Source organism: Merops nubicus, unplaced genomic scaffold (assembly GCF_000691845.1).
Source record: "Merops nubicus isolate BGI_N331 unplaced genomic scaffold, ASM69184v1 scaffold12030, whole genome shotgun sequence".
In the NCBI taxonomy this organism is placed as follows: Eukaryota; Metazoa; Chordata; class Aves; order Coraciiformes; family Meropidae; genus Merops; species Merops nubicus.
The window spans coordinates 3707-25648 of record NW_008580959.1 but is presented as its reverse complement, the minus strand read 5'-3'; the positions used below and the strand labels follow the sequence as shown (position 1 = coordinate 25648).

The window sequence follows — 21942 nt, the reverse complement described above, 5'->3', positions numbered from 1 at the left end:
GACAATTTGAATCAGAGAGTAATTTAGACTGGAAGAGACTGGGAGGTCATCTAGTCCAGCTCCCTGGCGTTCTGAGCAGCCCAAATCCAATAGGAAAAATTTGACTCTGTAAATATCCAAAATACATGACAAAAAAAAAAAAAAATCCAAGCAACCCACCCCCCTCAAAAAAAACCACAAATACACACACACACAAAAAAAAACCAAACAACTTTGTTGCTTTAAGTTTTTTAAAGCAGTAACTGTTAAAATGAACATAGCACAGTGCAGTTTCAATTGAAAAAGATAAAAGTCTTGAAAAATGAGATCAGTAGATTACTTCCATAGTGAGTCACCAATGTTCATTTTGAATAGGTATCTTCAGTAATTTTAAGTTACACAAAACCCAAGGATTTAAAAAAAAGAAGCAAAAGAACAGTAACCTGTACTGTTCTGCTATTCATTAAAAGGTGTTTTAAAATGTTTTATGTTTTTTCTAGTGACAAAAATGCACTAACAATATTTCACATATACCATCGGTATCCAAAGATAAACTAAAGTATCTGTAGGTTTAAAACCAAACAAGATAAAACACAAGCCCTAATATCCTGCAATTCAATTAAACAGAACTTTAAAAATCCAAGATTCCAGATGACAATTCTGAAATTAACATCATATTAAGTACTTCATTAAAGGTTTAACCTTCTGGGAGGGTTAAAAACTTAATATTTTTGCTACAGCAAATTAAGGTGTTAAAAAGGGGTGCATAATAATACAAAAGCAGTGTTTGCAGAAAGAAAAATTGGTGCTTTTCATATTGCAAGGTCAGAAACAATGGACAGTTTTCTTTTACAAGAGAAATACGTCAGTAATGCAATGGCTGGCTGGGCCAGTATATTTTATAAGTTCTATTTATACATTCAAGTCAAGAGTATCTGGATCAAAAAATAAAACTAGTGCTTTTAAGAAAGTGGTGTTTTACCTCATCTTGTATGTCTCTATTACTCTTATATAGTTTAACCTCACACACATGCACACACAAGATCCTTCAGCAAAATCTCACACCAGTGCACTCCAAAGTGAACGTGCACAATGTCACAAGTGTGTAGTATAAAGTAACTTAAGCTCTACTCTACTGCAGACATTTTCTAATTCAGCATATTGTGCAATGTAACAGGCAATGTTTGCATTATCTGATTCTGAAAGCTGTATTGATAAGCCTGTATTGAAACAGCAAAAAAAATCTCCTCCTCCCCTCTGACACTGTATTTAGAAAACATGTATTAAATATGTTTTTCTCCCCTAGTACAAATAGAGCTTTTGCTAAAGCAGGAGCAGAGCTAAGCTTTGTTAACTACTTAATTTACAAGTGAGTCAGAACTACTGTATTTTTATTTCTTTAATTCCTTGCTAGATAGAATGGACCCATTTTAAAAAAAAATGGAAAACATTTATGCAGCTCTTTATGAGGCTGTGAGTCTCTCCAATTCATCTGTCCTTGGATCAGTTTGCAGTGAACGAAGAGCAGCACAGATATAATTTCCTTTTCTGTTTTTGTCAAAGGACCAGTATCACAAGCTAGAAAATACAGAACTTTTTAGCACTCTCTCCTCTTCCAAACAGGCACTGCTGCTTCACAGGTAAGTCACTCACCCTTCCTCGAGATTTCACTGAGCCACTCTATCCTCCCTGCATGTTTAAAAACACCCAAAAAGGTTAGTGACACATACTCATAGATGAAATATAAAGTAGTGGCTATATTCTTTAAATTTCATGTTTAACTCTTCTACCAGAAGATAGATTTGTTGGAAAGTGAAGATAGGAAGGGTTCAATTAAAAAAAAAGTGCTATGTGGAAGAATAACTGCCCTTTAAACATAGTACTGAGAGCATTCAATGTGCAAGTTCACACTCACATACAACTCTCCAGTAAATAGAGCAAGCTGCCACAGTCACACATTAAAACAAACTTCATAGAGACTATACATTAAAAAAACCTACTAATGAGCAATACTGTACTAAAATGTAAACGACCTTTGTGTCACAGAAGCCTGCCAGTTGGGACTGCAGATTCATGAACCCACTTAAAGAGGAGTTGTTGGCTAAAAGTCTATTATAACTGCTCACCTGAAATAGGCTGAAACAAAGAAAAGCCTATAATGGAGTCTAAATTTACTTTTTTTTTGTTCTTTAGACATAGATTTGCTTTCATTCTACAACATTAAGCAGGCAATTTCATAACAACTGAGTAAAAAAACAGGCATTACTTTAGCAGAACATGCAGAACATGGAGTTTTTTCTACTTGGTTCCATTAACTTACAAGCAATTCAGGCCCAATGGAAGCAAGAGTTCTTTTCCAAAGTCAAGTCTGCAATCCTGGCTGATCATCGACATCCTTCAAGGGGTCCTGTCAAGGCATCGAGGCTGCTGTCTGTGTCTGAGGCCAATGTTTGCTCTGTTGACATGGATGAAATGTCATTGATAGATGATGACTGGGAAGGACTGGTGTTGCTATTCACTGCTGCATCTGTGCTAAGTAAACCAAACATAATACAATCTGAGGCAAGGCAATATTGCAGGTATAAGTAACCACACTTCTAGGCTCCAAGCATCACTTTCCCCACAGAAATCCTTGGAAAATAAAGAAACTAATAAACAATAAAAAAGCAAGCACTAAGTTCCCTAGCACCCAAAACCTGAGGTGAATATTAAGAGAATTTTATTTTACTCCCTCACTAGGGAGAGGGGAAAAAAAAAAAGTCAATGTAAAATGTGAGTAGTGACCTGACTATCAAGAAATCTGATAGATATAGTTAAGAAAAGACAGTACAATATTCCAATTACTGAACCAAGAGAAGACCAGAGAACATCAAGGTTTCAATCATGGGCATAAATATTTTGCACTTTGTCTAACCCTGTGTGAAAGGGACTCATTCATGCAGAGCCACAGACTAAACATTCAGCATATAAAATATCTGTGCAATAGGTGACATAACACAACATTGATGGTTTCATTTGATGACTGAGCTCTTTGGGGAGAAGGCAGCTCAGGGTGTTGGACACACAAGACTTGAGTTTTCCAACAAGCTACTTCATAACAGTGAAAAACTCCAAAGGCAAATCAGTATCAAGAGTCTTGAGTAACAGAACTTCTGCCTACCTGGATTATTAAGCAGGATTTCTTCATTCACTGGTGCAACAGACCAGCACTATGCACCACAGTTAGAGGAGAACTACTGAAACAATGACTAACCTGAGGGCTGATCTTTTACCACACCATTCTTGCTCCTTTCTTCCCAATCCATTACTTCTTTGTATATTAATTCTTAAGAGAGAAGGGTGGGAGGAATGAGAGAAGAGACAGACAAAAACACTGTAAGATGACAGAGGATTTGCATACAATTTACATATGCATAGTTCCAATGACATAGTTAAGGGTCAGTCTGGAAACACAGCTGTAGAAGTATTTATTTTCCCTTTGTAGTTGTTAGGTTAGTTTGTTGTTTTTTTTGTTTGTTTGTGTGGGTTTAGGTTGTTTTTTTTGGTTTTTTGCTTGCTTTGGTTGGTTTTTTTTTTTTTTCCTTTTTTTCTTTTTTTAAAATGCCTGTGGCAATAATTAGAGAATTCTATGGATTTTCTTCACGTGCCACAGAAAGCCACCATGTACCAAAAATCACCTATTTTATAAATAGATTAGCAGTGTGTTTAAAAATAATAACCATCCCATTCCAAAACTTTATGTATACCTATGATGCACTAACATTAACTGAAAATATCAAAACCAAACAAAACCCCCAAGAGTCAAAAAATCAATCCCCATGGATACAATGAAAAAAACCTGGAAATTCTTAAGTAGGTTAAACAGATCATTAAAATCTGCATGAAAACTCTCGCTTGCTAATCAAGAATGATTTTGGATACAGGCACCTAAACAACAACAAAAAAATCAGAGCTGTAACTTTACTAGAGCACCCATCATTCTGTTTGATCTGCCTGTAGTATGGGTCACCCCAGATGGGTTATCTCAGCCCCTCCTAGAGCAACAGGATTATTACTGCTGCAGAGCATCAGGTACACTTTAAATTAGACTGTCAGTTAATTCACAGTAGCCTGTGTACGTACCCACAGTCCTACTGAAATTAAGAGTAGCAATATTTAAATAGATTAAGACCTCTTTAAATCTGAGTAACAACATCTACAAACTGATTCCATCAAATTTAACTGATCCATTTTAATTTTCCACCTTGCGTGAATCCAAAATAATTTGAAGTGTACCTATGCAGACATGCCCCTACAGAAAATACATAAACCAGAATCTGTACCTGAAATGTATAAAGATATTTTACAAAAGCAAGGTAGCACTAAGCAAAGATGTCTGTCACTTTTGGTCCTTTGATGGTAGATGTGTAAAACCTACACTGCCTCACCACCTCATGTTTTTGATTAGAACTATGAGGTGGAATTGATTTCAACACCACAATGCTGTTTATTCTATTGTTTAAGTCAACAGTTTAACCTATTTGGTCAATAAGTAGGTAATGAGGACAGAAAAAAACAAACAAAAACCTTTTCTGCTATTTACGACCTCTAGAACAAATTAATTAGTAAATATTGTCATGAGCTATGGCTTAAATAATGCACATTGAGAAGAGGCATGTTTCTCTTCCAAAGGTAAAAAAAACACTGAGATTACAAACACTCAACAAGAAAATACTCAGGAAACAAAAAGCAAGCTGTGGCATTTTATTGAATAGACTTCAGATATACATATATGTACTTATCTGCCTATGTGTGTGTGTATATATATTTACTCCAAATAGAACATTTTCCATTATTGATATTTTTGTATCCCCACAAGCAGTACTGCACAACTGGGCCAGCAGGTCCCAGGCAGTTACACACCCCAGCACACATACTGTGAGCCACACGTTAACCACACCAGTTACTATAACAAATCTCATTTGTCATGCTCACTTTTTACCTTTCCATTCTTCAATTGCATGTTCTCTTTCTTCCAACTGTGCATCATAGATTTGAGGTGGAGGCTACAAAGAAAAGAAAGTCTATAGTGTATCTGCTACATCAAGGCAACACAATCAATTGTAACTATAAACCCCTAAAAATGACAACTTTTTTAGCTTTTTATTACCTTCACGTTTGGTGGTCTGTTCCCTATACCTCAAAGACATTCATTTTACAACTCCAGAATTTGCTTTTAAATCCTGCCTCTCACTGAAAGGCTCCTTAAAAACATCAACTAAAATTAAACTCATTGTAACTCATTGCTTACATTTACTCATTGAGAGACTAAGAAAAAGTCCTTTTTCCCAAAGCCTGAGGTTACCACCACATACACAACTCTTTTGGAAAGTAAAAGGAACTCTCAACAACCACTTGCAAAATTAGACTAACTCTGCTCCAGCAGCTGTTCTTCAGGTGATTCTGCCCCTAATATTGATCTGGAGTCTTTATGTGTGAAGTGTGCTAGCCAAACAGCGAGTTCAAAGCATCCTCTTGACTAAAACTAAAGGTATTTTGTAAAGTTATTAAACTGATATATTATCCTGCCTCTCACTGAAAGGCTCCTTAAAAACATCAACTAAAATTAAACTCATTGTAACTCATTGCTTACATTTACTCATTGAGAGACTAAGAAAAAGTCTTTTCCCAAAGCCTGAGGTTACCACCACATACACAACTCTTTTGTAAAGTAAAAGGAACTCTCAACAACCACTTGCAAAATTAGACTAACTCTGCTCTAGCAGCTGTTCTTCAGGTGATTCTGCCTCTAATATTGATCTGGAGTCTTTATGTGTGAAGTTTGCTAGCCAAACAGCGAGTTCAAAGCATCCTCTTGACTAAAACTAAAGGTATTTTGTAAAGTTATTAAACTGATATATTGAAATTTATTCTAAATCCAAACTTACAGCTTCTGCTTAAGCAGGATCATACCAGACAGTAATATAAGGATGACGTAAGGCTTCATCTACAGAAATTCTCTTGTCTGGATCTACCACAAGCATTTTTGATAATAAATCTCTAGCTTGGCTGGCTAGAAAGTAAAAATGAAAAGAACACACATGTAAAAGAGCTGTAGAGCTTAACATCTGACACAGAAAATGAATACTGGGAACACAGGACACAGACTGTAACAGATTTTACTGTGAAAACAGGCCCACAAATCCAAGATTTCCTATATAGCTACATTTTTTTAAATAAGGTCCCACCTTTTTAGTGTAAATATTTTGCTGTTATGCAAAATAAACCCTACAGCTGACAACGACCAACCTCAATTTGGAACAGTTCTGCTGTTAAGTGGGTCACAGCTCATTTGGCACTAACTACTGAACATAAAGCACACTAAACATTTTTAATGAGTTTTTAAAAATGCATCTTGGTACAGTAATGATCTAATTCCTGCACTATCAAACTTGGTTTTACTGCATGATCACTGGCTACCCATTGCTGCAGTGGCACTTCACTAGCATCTCTTTTTTGTCTGAACAATCACTGCAGTAATAAAGTAGGCTGTAACAAGCTTTATGTCAAAAAAATTGACCATCTAGAGAAGATAAGGTAGATTTTTTAAATGTTATCAGTAATTCTCTAAAGTCGAAGTATAGTCAAAATTAAATACACATACCAACTAGAAAAAGATCATTACAAATAACTTCCATAACAAGTATTATTTTTAGAGAATATTTAAGCAACTGACATTATTCAATAGATTAGAATTGAGATAATTAAACAGAATACTGGGGACAAGGAACTAGTTCTGTATTTAATGACTACTAGTAAGATTTAAGGACACGTCCTAAATGAAAGAAACAGAAAGAACAGTTTATATTTTTTTTTTTTTTAATTAAGTGCATTGCAGACATTTTAAATTAACATCTTTATGAAAAAAAAGAGAAAAATCTTGCCTTACTTTTTAACTTGTCACGATCAGATTCTGATGGAAATATCCAGTCTGGGAAGAGCTCTTCAAATTTAATACCAGGATATTTTGGCCTGTTTTCTACATAATTCCTCACTGTAGGCTGTAGTTTCTTCATGAAGTCTGCTGATGGTGTTCCTAATTGTTCAATAACTTTATTCCACTGATCAATATCTGCAGCATATCTTTAGGAAAATCAGCTGAAGAATTTGAAGTCTGCACTACACAAAAATATCACCTACAGAAATCTGAAGTTAATGAAAACTTGAACAAAGAACACAAATATGAACTTCACGCTAGCATCAACAGTATTATGAGCTGCCATGCAATAAGCTAGACTGACATAAAATTCAGATTTTGTAATCTTAAGGACAGGTTAGAAGTGCTGCACAATATATTATACTTAAATTTTTTTTGTTAATTATTATTTATTGGCTAGTATTGAAAACAATACTTTTTTTGGAGTCCAAAAGAAGCTTTATTGGACAACTGTGTCCAAAACAAAACAACTATAAGGACAGAAAAGAAAGGCTGCTGTTGAATTTTCTGATGTACAGTATAATATCATCAACAATGAAGATTCTGAAAGGTAGGGGAAAATAAATTTTAAAAAACACTAGAGCAAAAAATATCCCTCTCATAGTAAGGAATTTCATGCCTGTCTCCTAAGGAAATTGGGCTTTGGGGTAGGGAGGTGTTGGTTGAATGGTTGGGCTTTTATGCTTTGGGATTTTTTTTTTTAATTTTGTTTTGATTTTCAGCTTCTGAAAAGGTTCAAAGGAGTTATGAATCCTGAACCTCAATTCTTGTAGGTTTTTAGCAGTCTCTTTAAAGTGTATTAACTGTGGCAATACTCAAAGACTACTCTGTTCTCAAGTTCAGAGTTTCAATCTTTTATGGGAACTGCATTTATAAGCCACCAGTTGAAACTATGCCTCATGTTTCTTCTGGACTGTCCCTTCTCCCTCTTTCCAGGGCAGCTATTTCCCCTGGACATGGTGACACTCATTGTACAGAGACACCAGAGTCTGCTCTGAACAAGCCTACCTGGGATAACAAAGCTTGTTTAGCACACTGAGGAAACACTGATTTCTATTTCTGATATATCAAAGTTTATTTAGATTCATACTTTACAGTTTTCCCTGATAAAAAGAATGTGTCAAGCCATCAACCTTGGAAACATTCGTAGCTAAATTCATAATCTAGCACTTCAACCTCTCCATTTAATTAATCCACTAATGTAATGAATACATTACAGATTTTGTAATAAAATAACAAACTTGCTGCACTTTGAAATTAAGATGTATTAAAAAAACATTGAGGTGATTTTATTTCAGTTAGTGTGCCATGTATAAAGCTAGAAATATATGTACAGTCACTGCTTCAGGCTAAGACTTTAGACTTCTGATACAAAGACTGAAAATTGCATTTACTTATCAAACACATTACAATGGAAAAACTATGTTAAAATCAAAATTAAGAAGTCAATATTGTTAACTCTCATGCTAAAACAAAGCACATACAAAGAAAATTAACATACATCAGGAAATTTTGTTCCTAATTGGAAGACTGGTTTCTGTGAGATCTCCACCAATCTAGATTCAAGAAGATGCTTTTTATTTGAGCAGTCTGGTTAATCAGCTAATCAAACTAGATTCCAGTCTACTGTGGTTTGAGAGCTCAGGGAGGAGGGCAGAAAAACTTAGTGACCTATCCCAATTTAGTAATAAAAACTGGAAAAAACAATGTTTCAGTTGGATTACTTCAAAGTACTTTACAGATATTGAAAATCTAAGAAAAAAACCAAACCAGCAACAAATGAAAAATTTTCCAACGTAGAGCTGGACTTGAAATAAGCTAAGCCTCTCTTACCAGAAACCCAAATGGGAGAAAACCTTCATTTCCATGTAAAGCACACAGGGCATGCTATGGGAATAACTGCAACCTGCAGACAAGCCTACCCTGTTCTCATGACCTCAGGATCACAAGTAACCAGAGAGTTACTGACCTGTGTCAGGTCTATCTGCCTACTTTTTGCAGAGTTTGGAAGAAGAGTTTGAAAAAGTCCTTATTACAATTACAGTAAAGCATGACTTTTCCCAGGAAAGCACAAATACCCCACCCTCTCATGCTTTCTGCATCAGCACATTGGTTTCCCTGCTCTAAATCCCCAAATATTAAGATGACATTTTTACATTTAAGTTAAAAACAAAAAAAACCCAAACCACACACAAAACCAAAGGCTGTGCACACCACCATCATCTGTAAACCACACTGTCAAAACTATCCTGCAGCTGAAGGGAATAGGAAGCAACAATCTGACTGAAGCAGTTATCACTGAGGAAAAGTTTCAGTAACACCAACAGTTATCAGCATTTCACATCAAAGAGAACTGAAAGTCTTACAAGAAGTAAAAAACCCTGTAAGCACAACTATGCACTTCAATAAGATCCCAGGAGAGGAGACTCCTTGAAACAGACTGGTGGAGCTTTAGTGACCCCCAGAGAATCACAAATTATAACATGCATATTCCAATATGGACAAAATTTCCTTCATTTATTCATGAATAAATCAAAACAGCCCATGCTAACATGCAGGTGAAAGACACACAACATACATGAAGAATTGTGTTAGGTTGGTCTGAAGGCTTCAAAAGATAAAACAATAAGTATAAAAAGGAAGAAAGGTGAAAAACAAAAAGCCTTAAGAAGTAATTGTTTGGACTTCTAAATAATGCATATCAGCTGCTGAAGATTAGTGTCATGAAATTTAGCATAACAATTTAAAGTCCTCCTCTGTAAGGTACATAGGCATCTGTGAGCATGGAGTTGATCTTTTTAGTGGTGGACTAAACTTTTCCTTGGTGAGAAGCAAAAATACTGCACTTTCTTCAGTACCTTGGACCATAAGGAGCTATAGCTTATGACCTACAGCCACAACTGGCAATGGTGATTTAATTACATCTTCTGCATTCTGTTTACTCACTGATCAGTTTTGAATGTCCAGACTGACAGCACTACTGCTTTGTAAGATACTTCTTATCCAAGATGAAATTGTTTTTTCTCCAATTTTTATGAATGGAACATAATAATGAGTCAAATGTTGTAAATTTTGTGTTTCAAAATATTTCCCTAGAAACATCAAAATCTTGAAAGAACATTTACTTTACTAAATGATCAGTTCTGTTCCCTTAATACAGCATGAAGACTTCTGATCCAGTGATGTATTATTGAGATTTTCAATCTCTAAGGCATGAAAACATACACACAAGGGGTTTGTTTTTAATGCAGTAAAATTTCCTACAGTTACTACTGTACTAGAAAGCAGCATTTTATGAAGAGAAAGCTTGGTCAAAAATATCAGAGGGAGAAACAAAGGAGTAAGTCTTATAGAAAAAGTAAGCTTAAAATAAAATTTTCAGAGAATAAAAAAAAAATCTAAAAAGTTTCTCTTTTTATATTAAATAATAGTAATTAAAAAAAGATTTCTCATGCAGTATGCTTGCTATTAGGACTGTTGCCCAGCAAGTGCTAATAAACAAGAAAAAAATCTGACTGAAACTCAAAAAATTGTACAATGAGTCTACTGTTCAAACAAATAGTGAGCAAAATCCATGCACAGTAAAAAGTAACTTTGTAGGCTTCTGCTTTTAACACTATGAAGAACATGAGTAAGAAAGTATACTTACTGCTATTTTTTTTACACCTAATAGTATCCTTTTTTAAGCTACAAAAGCTGAAGCTCTTACTATAAATTCTATGGACTCAACCAGTACAAATTACATTAAATATAGTCTACTGAGAAAATAAAATGGTGAGCTCAATTTGGTTAATGACACTAATTTCAAATAGTACAGCAGATCTATTAAAACATATGATTGAAAATATTGTTTATGCTTTTATCCTGCTATAGATCAAAATAATTGTGTTTCTGTTGGAAGTGGAATGGGACACAAGGATGATTAGGGAAGGATACGATCAGTGCCTTGGAATATCACACAACCTTTCACCAATTCTCCCATGATGCACCCAACTGACCAGATATCAACTGAAAGTAAAAATGAAATGATCAAATTATGAAGTATCATGAACAAAAGTGAGGGAAAACAAACAAAAACATCTAGCAGCTACGATAAAACGCAACAAGGTGGAAAACCAAACTGCTCACATGAACTTTCCATCACAGCAACACCGACTGACTGCTGCTAAACTTTAACTTTGTAAACTTTGTGAAAGAGAACCAGTGAAACAACCGTGAAGAAGGATACAATCTCTTCCTGGGAACAGGACTTTATGGAGGACCATTTCTGCCATAATGCACCCAACAGACCAGATATCCACTATCATATGTTAGGTGCAACAAGGACAAAAGATCAAAGAGGGTTTTTTAAATACAATTATTTAGTTGTAAGCTCACACTGTATTCTTACAGTCCTGCAGATATTTTGTTTTGTCCCATCCAGAACAGCCTCTACTAAAGTTCTGATCCACACCAGCACCTGCTGTACAACAAGCTGCCTTGTGCACTAAAGAAAGGGTTTTTTTCCACTATCAGTGGCCCAGTAAGGTCCTATTAGTCCCTTGTTTTACACAGCCAGAGTGACACACATGAAAAGCACAGCAACCCCAAGCCCCTGTGGTAAAACAAAAAGATGCACTAGCATAGAAGCCCAGAGGAGGCAGCATCACACCAGAGCTAATAAAAAACAGCAGGTAAAACCTCCAAAAATGCAAGTCAATGACACTTTCCTTGTCAGCAGTTCTGTTGGCTGAATGTTCCATATATTATAGCTGTGTTGTTTTTAATAATGTAACACCCATAGCCTCTGCAAGTGCTATGCAGATTTAAGAGAGTATAAGGCATGCCTTATGATAGCCATCTGATACAGATTTTAATCATCAGAGATGCAAAAGGGGACACACTGTCAGAGGAAGATGCTTTAGAAGAAAATGATATTGATATAAGAGTTTATTCTTTATATTGATGGCTGTTACTTTTTTAAATGTCATCCAGCATAAGTGTCTCAACAGACTTTTGTAGAATGAAAAAATGGCAACAAGACAACAGGGTAACACATGAAAAGATAGAACAATAGCAGGAGAGAGGGAGCAGTGTATGTTACATGGAGATAGGCACAGAGAGCAGAAAATGATTACATTCTCCAAAATTATTCCAGTGTAAGTTTTGTTCCTAGCATACTTTAACAACAGGCATGGCAGGGAGCAACCAGCCCTCCCACCCCCTTTCAATGCTGTCACGTTCCAAGGCAGATAGGCTTTAGGCAACAGAGTTCTAGCACTCACTTTTCTTACTCCAACTTACCATTTTCTTTATACCCCATCCCGAGGATAACCTCTGGTGCTCTGTAGTACCGTGTCACCACATATGGAGTCATCATGAAGTTAGTACATGCTGTTCTTGCCAGGCCAAAATCAAGGATTTTCAGCGTACAATCTGATTTTACTACTATGTTGCTGGGTTTCAAATCCTAACAAGAAATTACTTCAGTTAAAGGAGGATCAACGTACAGAATAAGACACACAGAGTCAATCTGTGCCACCAGCTCACTTCACTGACAGCTGCATACTCCTGCTCTGATGCATCTGCTTATTTATACTCAGACTAGAGACAAGGTAAATGCTGCACAGCCAAAGACTCAAAAAATACAGGGAAAATCACAAAGTCATCTGCAGAGTCTTAATTTGCCCATTTGGGCACTGACAGTACAGTCAGTTACATAAGGGTCTGTATATGTGCACAATGTGTACATATACCTCCTTCCTTTAACACTTCAAGTGGACCAATCTTGGGTATGAACTGCTGCATTGTGAAGGAGACTGAAAACTGTCACTATTAGGGCACAAATCCTAAAGGCAACATCATGAATTAGTCAAATATCATCCCAACACACAAAGCATTAATAACTGTATTTGTTAATGACAGATAAGCAGTATTTCACAGAATTAGGATGTGAGTTACCCAATGAGGGAGGAGAAAAATAAAATACTTTAGGAGATACGCCTCATGGGAACAGTCACTACTGCACCCAGAATACAGATAGGGGAAAACAGAACAATCTGGTTCTATTCACAAAGTATCAGGAGTAGCCAAATTACAGATGTACAAGTACATTTAGTTCTCAAATGCTTGACTCAGTTTCAACCACACTAACCATGTTCTCAGGTACAGAACTACTTCTTCTTGCAGGAGATAGGGACATGCAAATAGTTCATGTGGGTGTGCATGTTTCAGGAAGGCAACAGATCTTCTGCAGAACACTACTGAACTTACTCTGCTGGGTCACAGACTCTTGAAGCAATTTCTAGGTGTAGTTCCTACTATTTCAGTCCTTCTGAACTATCCTACCTCTGCTCCTTTCCCAGCGTGGTTTCTTTTCAAACCCAAATCTCTCAATCTAACCAAGAGTTTCCACTCCAGAAAGGTCATTTTGGTTTTGATCCCAAAATAACCCAACCACCACTTTAGCTTCTCCATTCAAAATTCACACCTGTTTAGCTCCTTACAGTGTGGTTCCTCTCATTACTCATTTTCTCATTAACTGATACCAGTTCTGCTGATCTCTGTTAGCTCCTACAAGCTCAAACTTCTCAGCAAATACTGTTGTCTCCCCTTCAGCTCCAAATCACAGTCAACATGTCAGCTGGAGTTCCAGCTCTTCCTGCTCCAGCCTCTTATGTGCCTCACTCCATAATTTTAGGAAAGCACAGTACCAAGACTATCTGGATACAGATTAAAGCTAACTATATATAACTTCCTTGCTAATATCACAGGATTGTCATAGTGTATTTTTTCAGCAAAGTAAGGGAGCAGATCTGTTGTAATTTATACAGCTTCTCAATTATGTATTTTCTTAATGTTCAATCCATAAAAAGTGCATTAAACTAGAATGCAACAGAATTTTCAGCCACCAGGAAGGAAATTTAAAAGGCAAGTGTGTCCACAAAGTAGGGGAAGAAAAGGAAAAGAAGGGGAAACCAACAGAACCATCAAACAGACTAGTTATGAAATAAATGAAACATACAAACCAAACAAATGAAAAAAAGGAAGTCTGCACAGGACTTTGAAATTCTGACCATTCACAGACTTTGATTTTCAGAATCACAGACTGGCTGAGGTTGGAAGGCACCTCTGGAGGCCATCTGGTTCAAGACCCTTGCTCAAGCAGGGCCACCTGCAGCCAGCTGCCCAAGTCCATGTACAGACAGCTTGTGAATGTCTCCAAGGACAGAGATATTTAAGAGGCAAATAGAACATTTTAAAGACTCATTCTTCTGTAATTTGAAAGGTCCACAGATGCTCATGTTTTATCTTTTAATCAGTGCAGCATTAAATCCACAGAGATAACCTGAATAAAGATCTATTTACAATACAGCTTCAACCTTTGAACAAGAAACAATCTTCAGGCTTAATAATATTCTTATGAATGAAAGAAATTTGAACTTAGGAAGAAGCAAACAACCCCTTGCCATCCCCAATTTCCTAAGATCATCTGTGTTCATAAAGAGTATTGTTAATGATCTAATAGTACCTACTCTGTGGATGATACCAGCTGAGTGGAGATGTTTGATACCACATAGCATTTGGTAAAGAAGATAAGACATTCTTTCATGATCCAATTCCATGTGAATAACCTGGCACAAATTTGCATCCATCAGCTCCATAACCAAATATCTAAAGCACAAGAAAGAAAGCATTAAGGAAACTTGAGTCTTACTTTTCATATCAGGTTTAAGCTCAGTATGAAAGACATTTATTATAAGTCAATGACTTTGCTAATGTAAAAGTCAAAAAGCTTGTGATTAAAAAAAAAAATCATGCATGACCAGTTTCAAAATTAAATTATCTATTCAATTAGTCCTACTATTTAAAATTAAGCGTTCAATAGTCCATCACAAGAGATTAGAATTGCACTAGTTTTATAAATACTAATAAGAATAATTTTGAGTTTATGTAGCATGAAAAACTAAGACTGACTGAAGTCGATGCAGAAATTCCAGATACTGCAATGTGTCAAAAAATTATTCTTCCTTTCACTTTATTTTAATACAAAATGTAGAAACTAAGAAGAATTAATTAATTTTCAAGTTAAAATATCATCAGCTTCCTTGCTTCAGCCATACTCAGTCCCTCATTTACCCAAGAAGCCTATTCACAGACCACAACAGCATATGCACTGGAATCTATGAATACCCCACCAATTAAATCACCCTGAATCCTTTCTAGACCAACTGACATAGCTTGCATAAAAAAGAAATGTATTCAGTTTTTAATTGAGGCCAAAAATACTGTTCTGCTGATGTGACTAGTATGGCAAAAAATGGTATCAAGTTATGCAGACCAAGTTATTATCCTGAGGTGACCCATTTAGCTGAAGGACAACGCACACAAACCAGATGGAGTCAGCAGAGTATGGCAAACAGAGGAATAATAGGTAAATAACCTTTTTTATTTCCCACTTCCTTCTTACGCATGCAGTGAAACAAGTTTCTTGGTCCTTCTTAAAGAAATCTAGAAATAAAGACTAATTATAGGCCAAATCCAGCTTTTAGAGACCCTCTATTTTCAAAGTGTGAAGTCTGTAGCACACTGGAACTACAGCTCCAAGGATTAGGCCAGTATTTGTCAGGAAAATTAAAACAAAAATCTACTACTTACACATCCTGAAATTCTTCTAGTGACTTCTGTGGTGTAAATACATTTAATAAACTAATTATCTAGAAAATAAAAATAAACATTAGAAGAAACTTCAACTTTAATTCACATAAAAATCCACTACTGCAGAAATTACTACTCAAAAATCAAATGCACACTGTTACTATACACAACTTGAATGTTAGTTGCCTTCACTGAACTCAGATGTGCTGAAAAACTGCCAGTTCGGAAGTAGCTGAAAACTGCAGCATGTGTGCCAAAGGAACTGAGACAGGACAAAACCACTTTTTTCTTTTTAAAGTTGTATGACACTTATCTCCTTCCCTAGTGCCTGAAATATATTCCATTTTCCCCCCATAAATAATAATCTCTCATTTTAAACCACATGTTGTGCAAGGAATTTTTAACGAAGGCTGTGCAACAACACGTACACAGAGGAGCCCCACACCATCCCATTCACTTGGATTATGATGTACTATTTCCAGAAGAATTGCTAAAATTACTGTCCTCCCACCCTTAATAACCACCTTGCTTTTATTCTGCTACTCCTGGACTTCACCAAAAGCTTGCTTAAAAAACAATCCTGAAAGTATTGTCTTCAGGAAGTTTGAGATGTTTCTAGTTCATGACAGTAACAGAAGATCACAGTCACATACACTTTGTATTCTTGTCCTTGAATACTGAAGTATTGACAGTAAGGCTTGTTATTTGAGAAGGTTCAAAGACTTCCAAATGTTTATGTATTGTCCACAGTATTTCATTTCTGTTTACCAACAAATTGTTAGAGAGTGCTACAGCCCTTCAACCCCCACCACTGTACTTAATATAAAATCTTGTTTAAGCTCAGAAGGCTTAACTACAGTGTGATTAGAAGAGCCAAACCCACAAACAAACCCAATGCCTAACAGGCTTTGCTGCAGTATGACTTAAAAGGGGCAAATGCAATACAGCAAAGCCAGCTCTGTAAAGCTGAGACTGAGGGTAAACCTAGACCAACAACGCAGCAAAAACCTCCTCCTGGCACTTCAGGCTCCTAACAGCTCACCCAACAACTTCACCACACATCGGGGGAACTTGCATCACCCACAGCAAATCTTTCCAGTCTTCCCTCCCTATTCTTCCATTACTTTGCTTACTAACAGCAAGTAAGAGAGCAAATTCTCAGCTTTCTTGAGAGTTTAGAGTAAGAAGGGAGAGGAACATAAAGCCCAACTTACATTTTTGTGATTGACGCATTTTAAAAGAACAAGCTCTCTGTAAGCTCTCTTTGCGTGGGTTTGATTCTGAAAGGGACGACTCAGCTTCTTCACAGCAACATTTATTCCAAGGACTGTATCAAAAGCAGCACTAGAAGTTTTCAAAGACAAACAACTTAAGCTGGAGTCTGTTTGAGGGACAGGAGGCGGCAAAAGGGAGACGGGAGCGAGGAAAGAAATCATGATTTGAGATCAAGCATATCCACTAAACTGTTTATGATAACTTCATCTCATTTTCATCTAGAAAATAAATTTCCTTTAAAAACCTACACATCCTTTAATAAACAAAACCAGGTTAAACAGAAGTCACTGACACTCATCAGAGGTCTTCCTGCCCTCCTTTCCGTCTTAAGAGAGAATCTGCTGATTCAAGACACGCATTCAAAATTGCAAGACCTAAAAATATTTTAAGCTTATTTGAAATCAAGAAGCATTTCAGTTGCTTAGTCTGTATATTTGGAGTATTTTTTTGGATGCTGTTGCTGACTGAAAATCGTTTAGTATTTGCAATAGAAATTTCTCTTTGATAAAGGACAGCCACAATCATGTCTCCACGATCCACTCTCCTGGCATCAACCTTCTCCTGTTCATGGATACTTTACAACTATAAACAATTGCAGTGCTTAGCAGAAAATTATATTCATCATCTGGGGCATTTTTAAAAAAAAAAAAATTAAAAAAAAAATCACATAATTGAGAAATATGAAAAACTCAAGACTGCAGGGAGCAATACAAGAGTTTAAAAGTGAACATGAGCATTAATTTTATCTTGTTTTTCTGTTGTGCTCATTCCTTCCCTCTGCAGTTTGAGGTCAAGGTGTAAACTTGCTTGAATAGCTGTAAGAATCTAAACCTAAATTATCTGCATATGCAGAACAAGACTAAAGTGAGAATATTCTTTATTATTAACATATTGTTCAGCAAAATATACGTGAATTCATGCCACAAACTACTCAAGAGTTCCAAACTACAAATAGTTCCAGTTTTAAAGAAGGATTCCCACGTTACTTTATTTCCATTTAAAGTTACTTTGACAGAGTAGGAAAGAATTCTCATTCACATATACTTTCCAAACATATTTAAGCTCTTTCAGAGCTGTCTCATTCAGACACGTATAACACCAGACTTAAAAGACCATCACATTATAGTACTCTTATAAGTACAGCTCCCCCGTGGTAACAATACTCAAATAATACCAGGTTTACCAATATCAAATCACTGCTTTCCCCACTGGAAAAAGCAATTCCAGCACAAAGTGGGGCTTGCCCATGAGGTGAAGTGTCTCCTCAGAGGCATGTCCCAAATTTGAACCAACATGCCACTCGCTAGGATTTATTCCAGCTCAGTTCTGTGAAATCTGTGAGTCATTATTCAATGACACTACGACTCTCAGGTTTAAAGCCTTCATGTCAATGCAAAACAAAATGCAAAATGGGGGGAAGGCAACTAGCCAGACAGCTGGAGATCTTATTTTCCTCCCAAATATGAAAGCACTGCTGTTTCAGTATTGACTTCACCCAGAAGACGTTACACGTGAATTTGAAAGTTCTGCATTTGTTGATGACTTTAACTCCACTTGCGAATCAGTATAAAAATCAAAACCCAACAGGGGCCACATTAATTAGCTGTTCAAGTCAACCACAGGTCAGCAGTAGACAAAGGAGCAATTTTAGGGGAGGTGTTCCTTTCATCTGACAGGTATGTGTCAAGGTTCAGGCTGAGTACACAAAGAACTTCACCTGAACCTCTATTTTGTTCATCTACACGAGACTGACTGACACTGGAGATCAAAAAAACCCAACCCAACCAAGCTGTCTGCTACCTACACAGTTCAAAGGGAAGAATTAAAACAGATCAGTAGAACAAAAAAAAAAGCAAAAAAAAATTGTAAGCATGCATTTATTTAATGCACAAAAAAAAAACCCAATCAAAAAAAGACAGTAGATAATCTCTATTACCACCAAGACCACACTTCTAAATATCACATGATTTTACACAAACAAAATAATGGATGTAATTAATGTTAAATGTCTTTCCCCACCCCTTCTTATCTAATTCAAAAGAGACTTCATGGCAGCTGTTTCAGGCAGAGATTTTAAAAAAGCATATTTTCCAGTGTCTACCCCATTATCACCTTGGCTACTAACAGAATGTCTACAAATTATTCTGCCCATGGAAGAGTCTCAGTATCTATCCTATCATTTAACAGCAAATCCAACTCCATCAGAATGAATTGTAACACTGCACTCGTGATAGTTTTGCAAATAGTATCAAACTTATCTCAACTGTTCCTTCAGCTGCAACTGTAATTACAGTTACCCACAGTCAAAGCTGTGCTATTTATAAGATCACAGTGCTGCCTCATTGCAGGACAAAAATTTGCAGGGACAGAAAAATCAGATTCACTAAGGAAATTTAGGAAACCAAGGACAAGAAAGGAAAACAAGATGTCAGGAAGTTGAAGACAAAAATTATTTCAAAGTAATAATTTTGTGCAAGTGATTATTCAGTCCTAAGCAAATGATAAGACTTCAAATTTATTAATACTTAGGAACAAAGGAGTGCAGGAAAGTCATGTGTAAAAGTGTAGTTAGTATATAAAATACAGAAGGCAGATCCTATTTCTCTCCTAGCCTGTCTGCAGTATGAGCTGGAAATACCCTCCTTGTAAAAAAACAAGTTCCTCTTTCATCTTTCTAGAGCTTTCATCTACCACTTTTCCTCATGAATGTATTTTTAAAACTACTTATTTTCCTACATTTTAATATTGAAGAAAAAAATAAGCAGAAGCAAGACCAATGGAGTTTCCCATTAATATTTTGAGGAAAAAACCCAGCAAAATTCAGACCCCTCCCAGCTGAAGCAACATGCATTAAAAATTTCTTACCAAAAAAAAATTCCACACACAAAACTCCAGAAATACTTTTCCTAATTTTTGTATTAAACACTGGATGATTAAAAAAAAAAAAAGGCATGACATCTGTGTGTCAGCACTAGACAACTTTCCAGCCAAACATGACAAGAGAGCACTCATCCTATACAGGGCTTTCTACATTTTGCATCCTATTATTTTGTATCTTTCCTTTATGTACCATAAGGAATTTTAGGAGACATCAAGACTTTGCACCTTCCTCGGCTTAGACGTAGTTTTCAGATACTACACATGAGGATGAAAATCTATGCAATGCTTCACTCTGTTGTTCCATTAATCAAGTATTCTCCAAATAAGTCAAATATCAGATCATTCCTTCTTCCTCCCAAAATGTTGACCTTAACACTACCCTGACTTCATTTTGCAGCAGATACCTTAAGTCATAGTTTAGAAATGCACTACTATTAATGAAAGGAGGAACTCTTACAACCACCCTAAATTCCTGCATGCTGTCTAGAACAAGCATAACTTTAAGAATATTGATACCCAGAAAATGTTAGCACTACACTAAATCTTACTCCAACAGTAAAATCCAAGATCTAGTGTGCCTATCCACTCAGCACTCAACCCACTACAGAAAAATGAAAAATGGTGTTTTCATTTTGCTTATTTTTCACCTATCAGCAAGGCAATAGGGCTGTCTACATGATTTAAAAATAAAGGCATGTCCTCATAAAACTGCACTCTCTTCCTAGATAGATAACTTATTACAGTCACAAAAAGGTCAAAAAGACATGGGCAGGTGCTGTATAAAGAGTTGCTCACAACACATGAGTCATCACACTTATCCTGCAGAATTTACAGATGAAGAGAAACTGCAGACTGGATTTAAAATATGAACAGCCCACCATGTGTTCTGATTAAATCTAATATTAGAGAGTTCCTCAGCATATCTGTTTGCTCCCCTGTGTATGGAATTAAAAAAGGCATCAATAAACATTTCTGCTGTTACCAAGTAAGTTTTGCCCAACAACACAGGGCCTGGCACTAAGCCGTGTAGAATGGATTGCTGCAGTCTAAAAAACATTTGAAAGTGTTTACCTTTAGCTGGCCCAGAGGTGTGGTGCCATACAAGAGACTAAGGTTCAGGATCAGCCTAACGACTCTCACATCCTGGGCCAGTGGAGGCTGGACACATAGCTGAGGTGACACACCAAGGGAGAGCCGGCCAGCCCAGCCCCTCACACAGCATCCCTTTCTGGTTACTCCATGGAGTGACAATGACACTGATCTGCCTCATCCTGCCAGTTAATGGCAAGGCACTGCATTGATGGCTCCTAGAAATGGACAGGAGTGATTGGGAATAAAAGGGGGGGAAGAAAGGGGGCCATGATGAAGAAAGGAGTAAAACCCCGAATCGCTCACCATTGCATCGCCATACCTCACACTGCAACAGCATAACTACATGGGGAAGGGGAGAACTAGAAACAGAAATAGAGTGGTTAATGAGAAGGAAATCTGTTGACCATTTCAATTTATGCAGTTATCCAAATACTAATTTTCCCCTAAAAACAAAACACCCAAAGGAACAAACAAAAAAGGCTTGCACATGAGCTATAGCAAGGAGATGTTTAAGAATTTATTTAGTCCATAACCCTGTAACAAGAGACAGAAATTATCATCAGTATTTTACACTCTGGCACCTCTATCAGGAATACATTCAAAATTTGGTTCATATTTAGAGCTGTTTATATGTAAATGTTACTCACCAAACAATGCCTTGTGCCCCTGATCCTATGGGCTTCAATTGCTGGTAACGTTTTAGAACAGTGAATGTTGAATCTGCAACTTGAACACTGTAAAACTGACTGTCACATTTACTGTCACTCATGGTGTAGTGTCATGTAGTTTTCTCTCTCTCTCAAGGACCTGGTAAAGTTTTCAAGATCTTAAAGAAAAACAAAGAAAACAAATGTTGAATCTCTCACTAACTTCAAGCAGACAAGATGGAAAATATATTACATGTTTTAATACACATCCATTTTTCAATAACACACCATTAAATAAGCATTCCTTTAGTTTTGTCTTACCACTAATGAAAAATACCTGCAGGCAGATAACAAATAATTACAGCCTTCACAGCTTTAAATAAATGCATGTTTCTATTCCAATCCCTAAAACAAAAAACAGCTAAGTAAACAACAACAAAAAAAAAAACCACCCAA

At 36.4% G+C, this 21942-nt stretch overlaps 1 protein-coding gene across 1 annotated transcript; it reads right to left on the bottom strand.

Moving 5' to 3' along the window:
- Positions 1–2154: 2154 nt before the first annotated feature.
- Positions 2155–21636, bottom strand: MAPK9 (mitogen-activated protein kinase 9). The gene is given in 11 exon segments (XM_008947323.1): positions 2155–2506; positions 3233–3304; positions 4961–5024; positions 5907–6031; positions 6908–7090; positions 11184–11255; positions 12239–12404; positions 14470–14608; positions 15593–15651; positions 16807–16936; positions 21487–21636. Coding segments are annotated over 11 exon segments (1275 nt in total). The 5' UTR covers positions 21609–21636; the 3' UTR covers positions 2155–2363.
- Between the last annotated feature and the right edge of the window lie 306 nt (positions 21637–21942).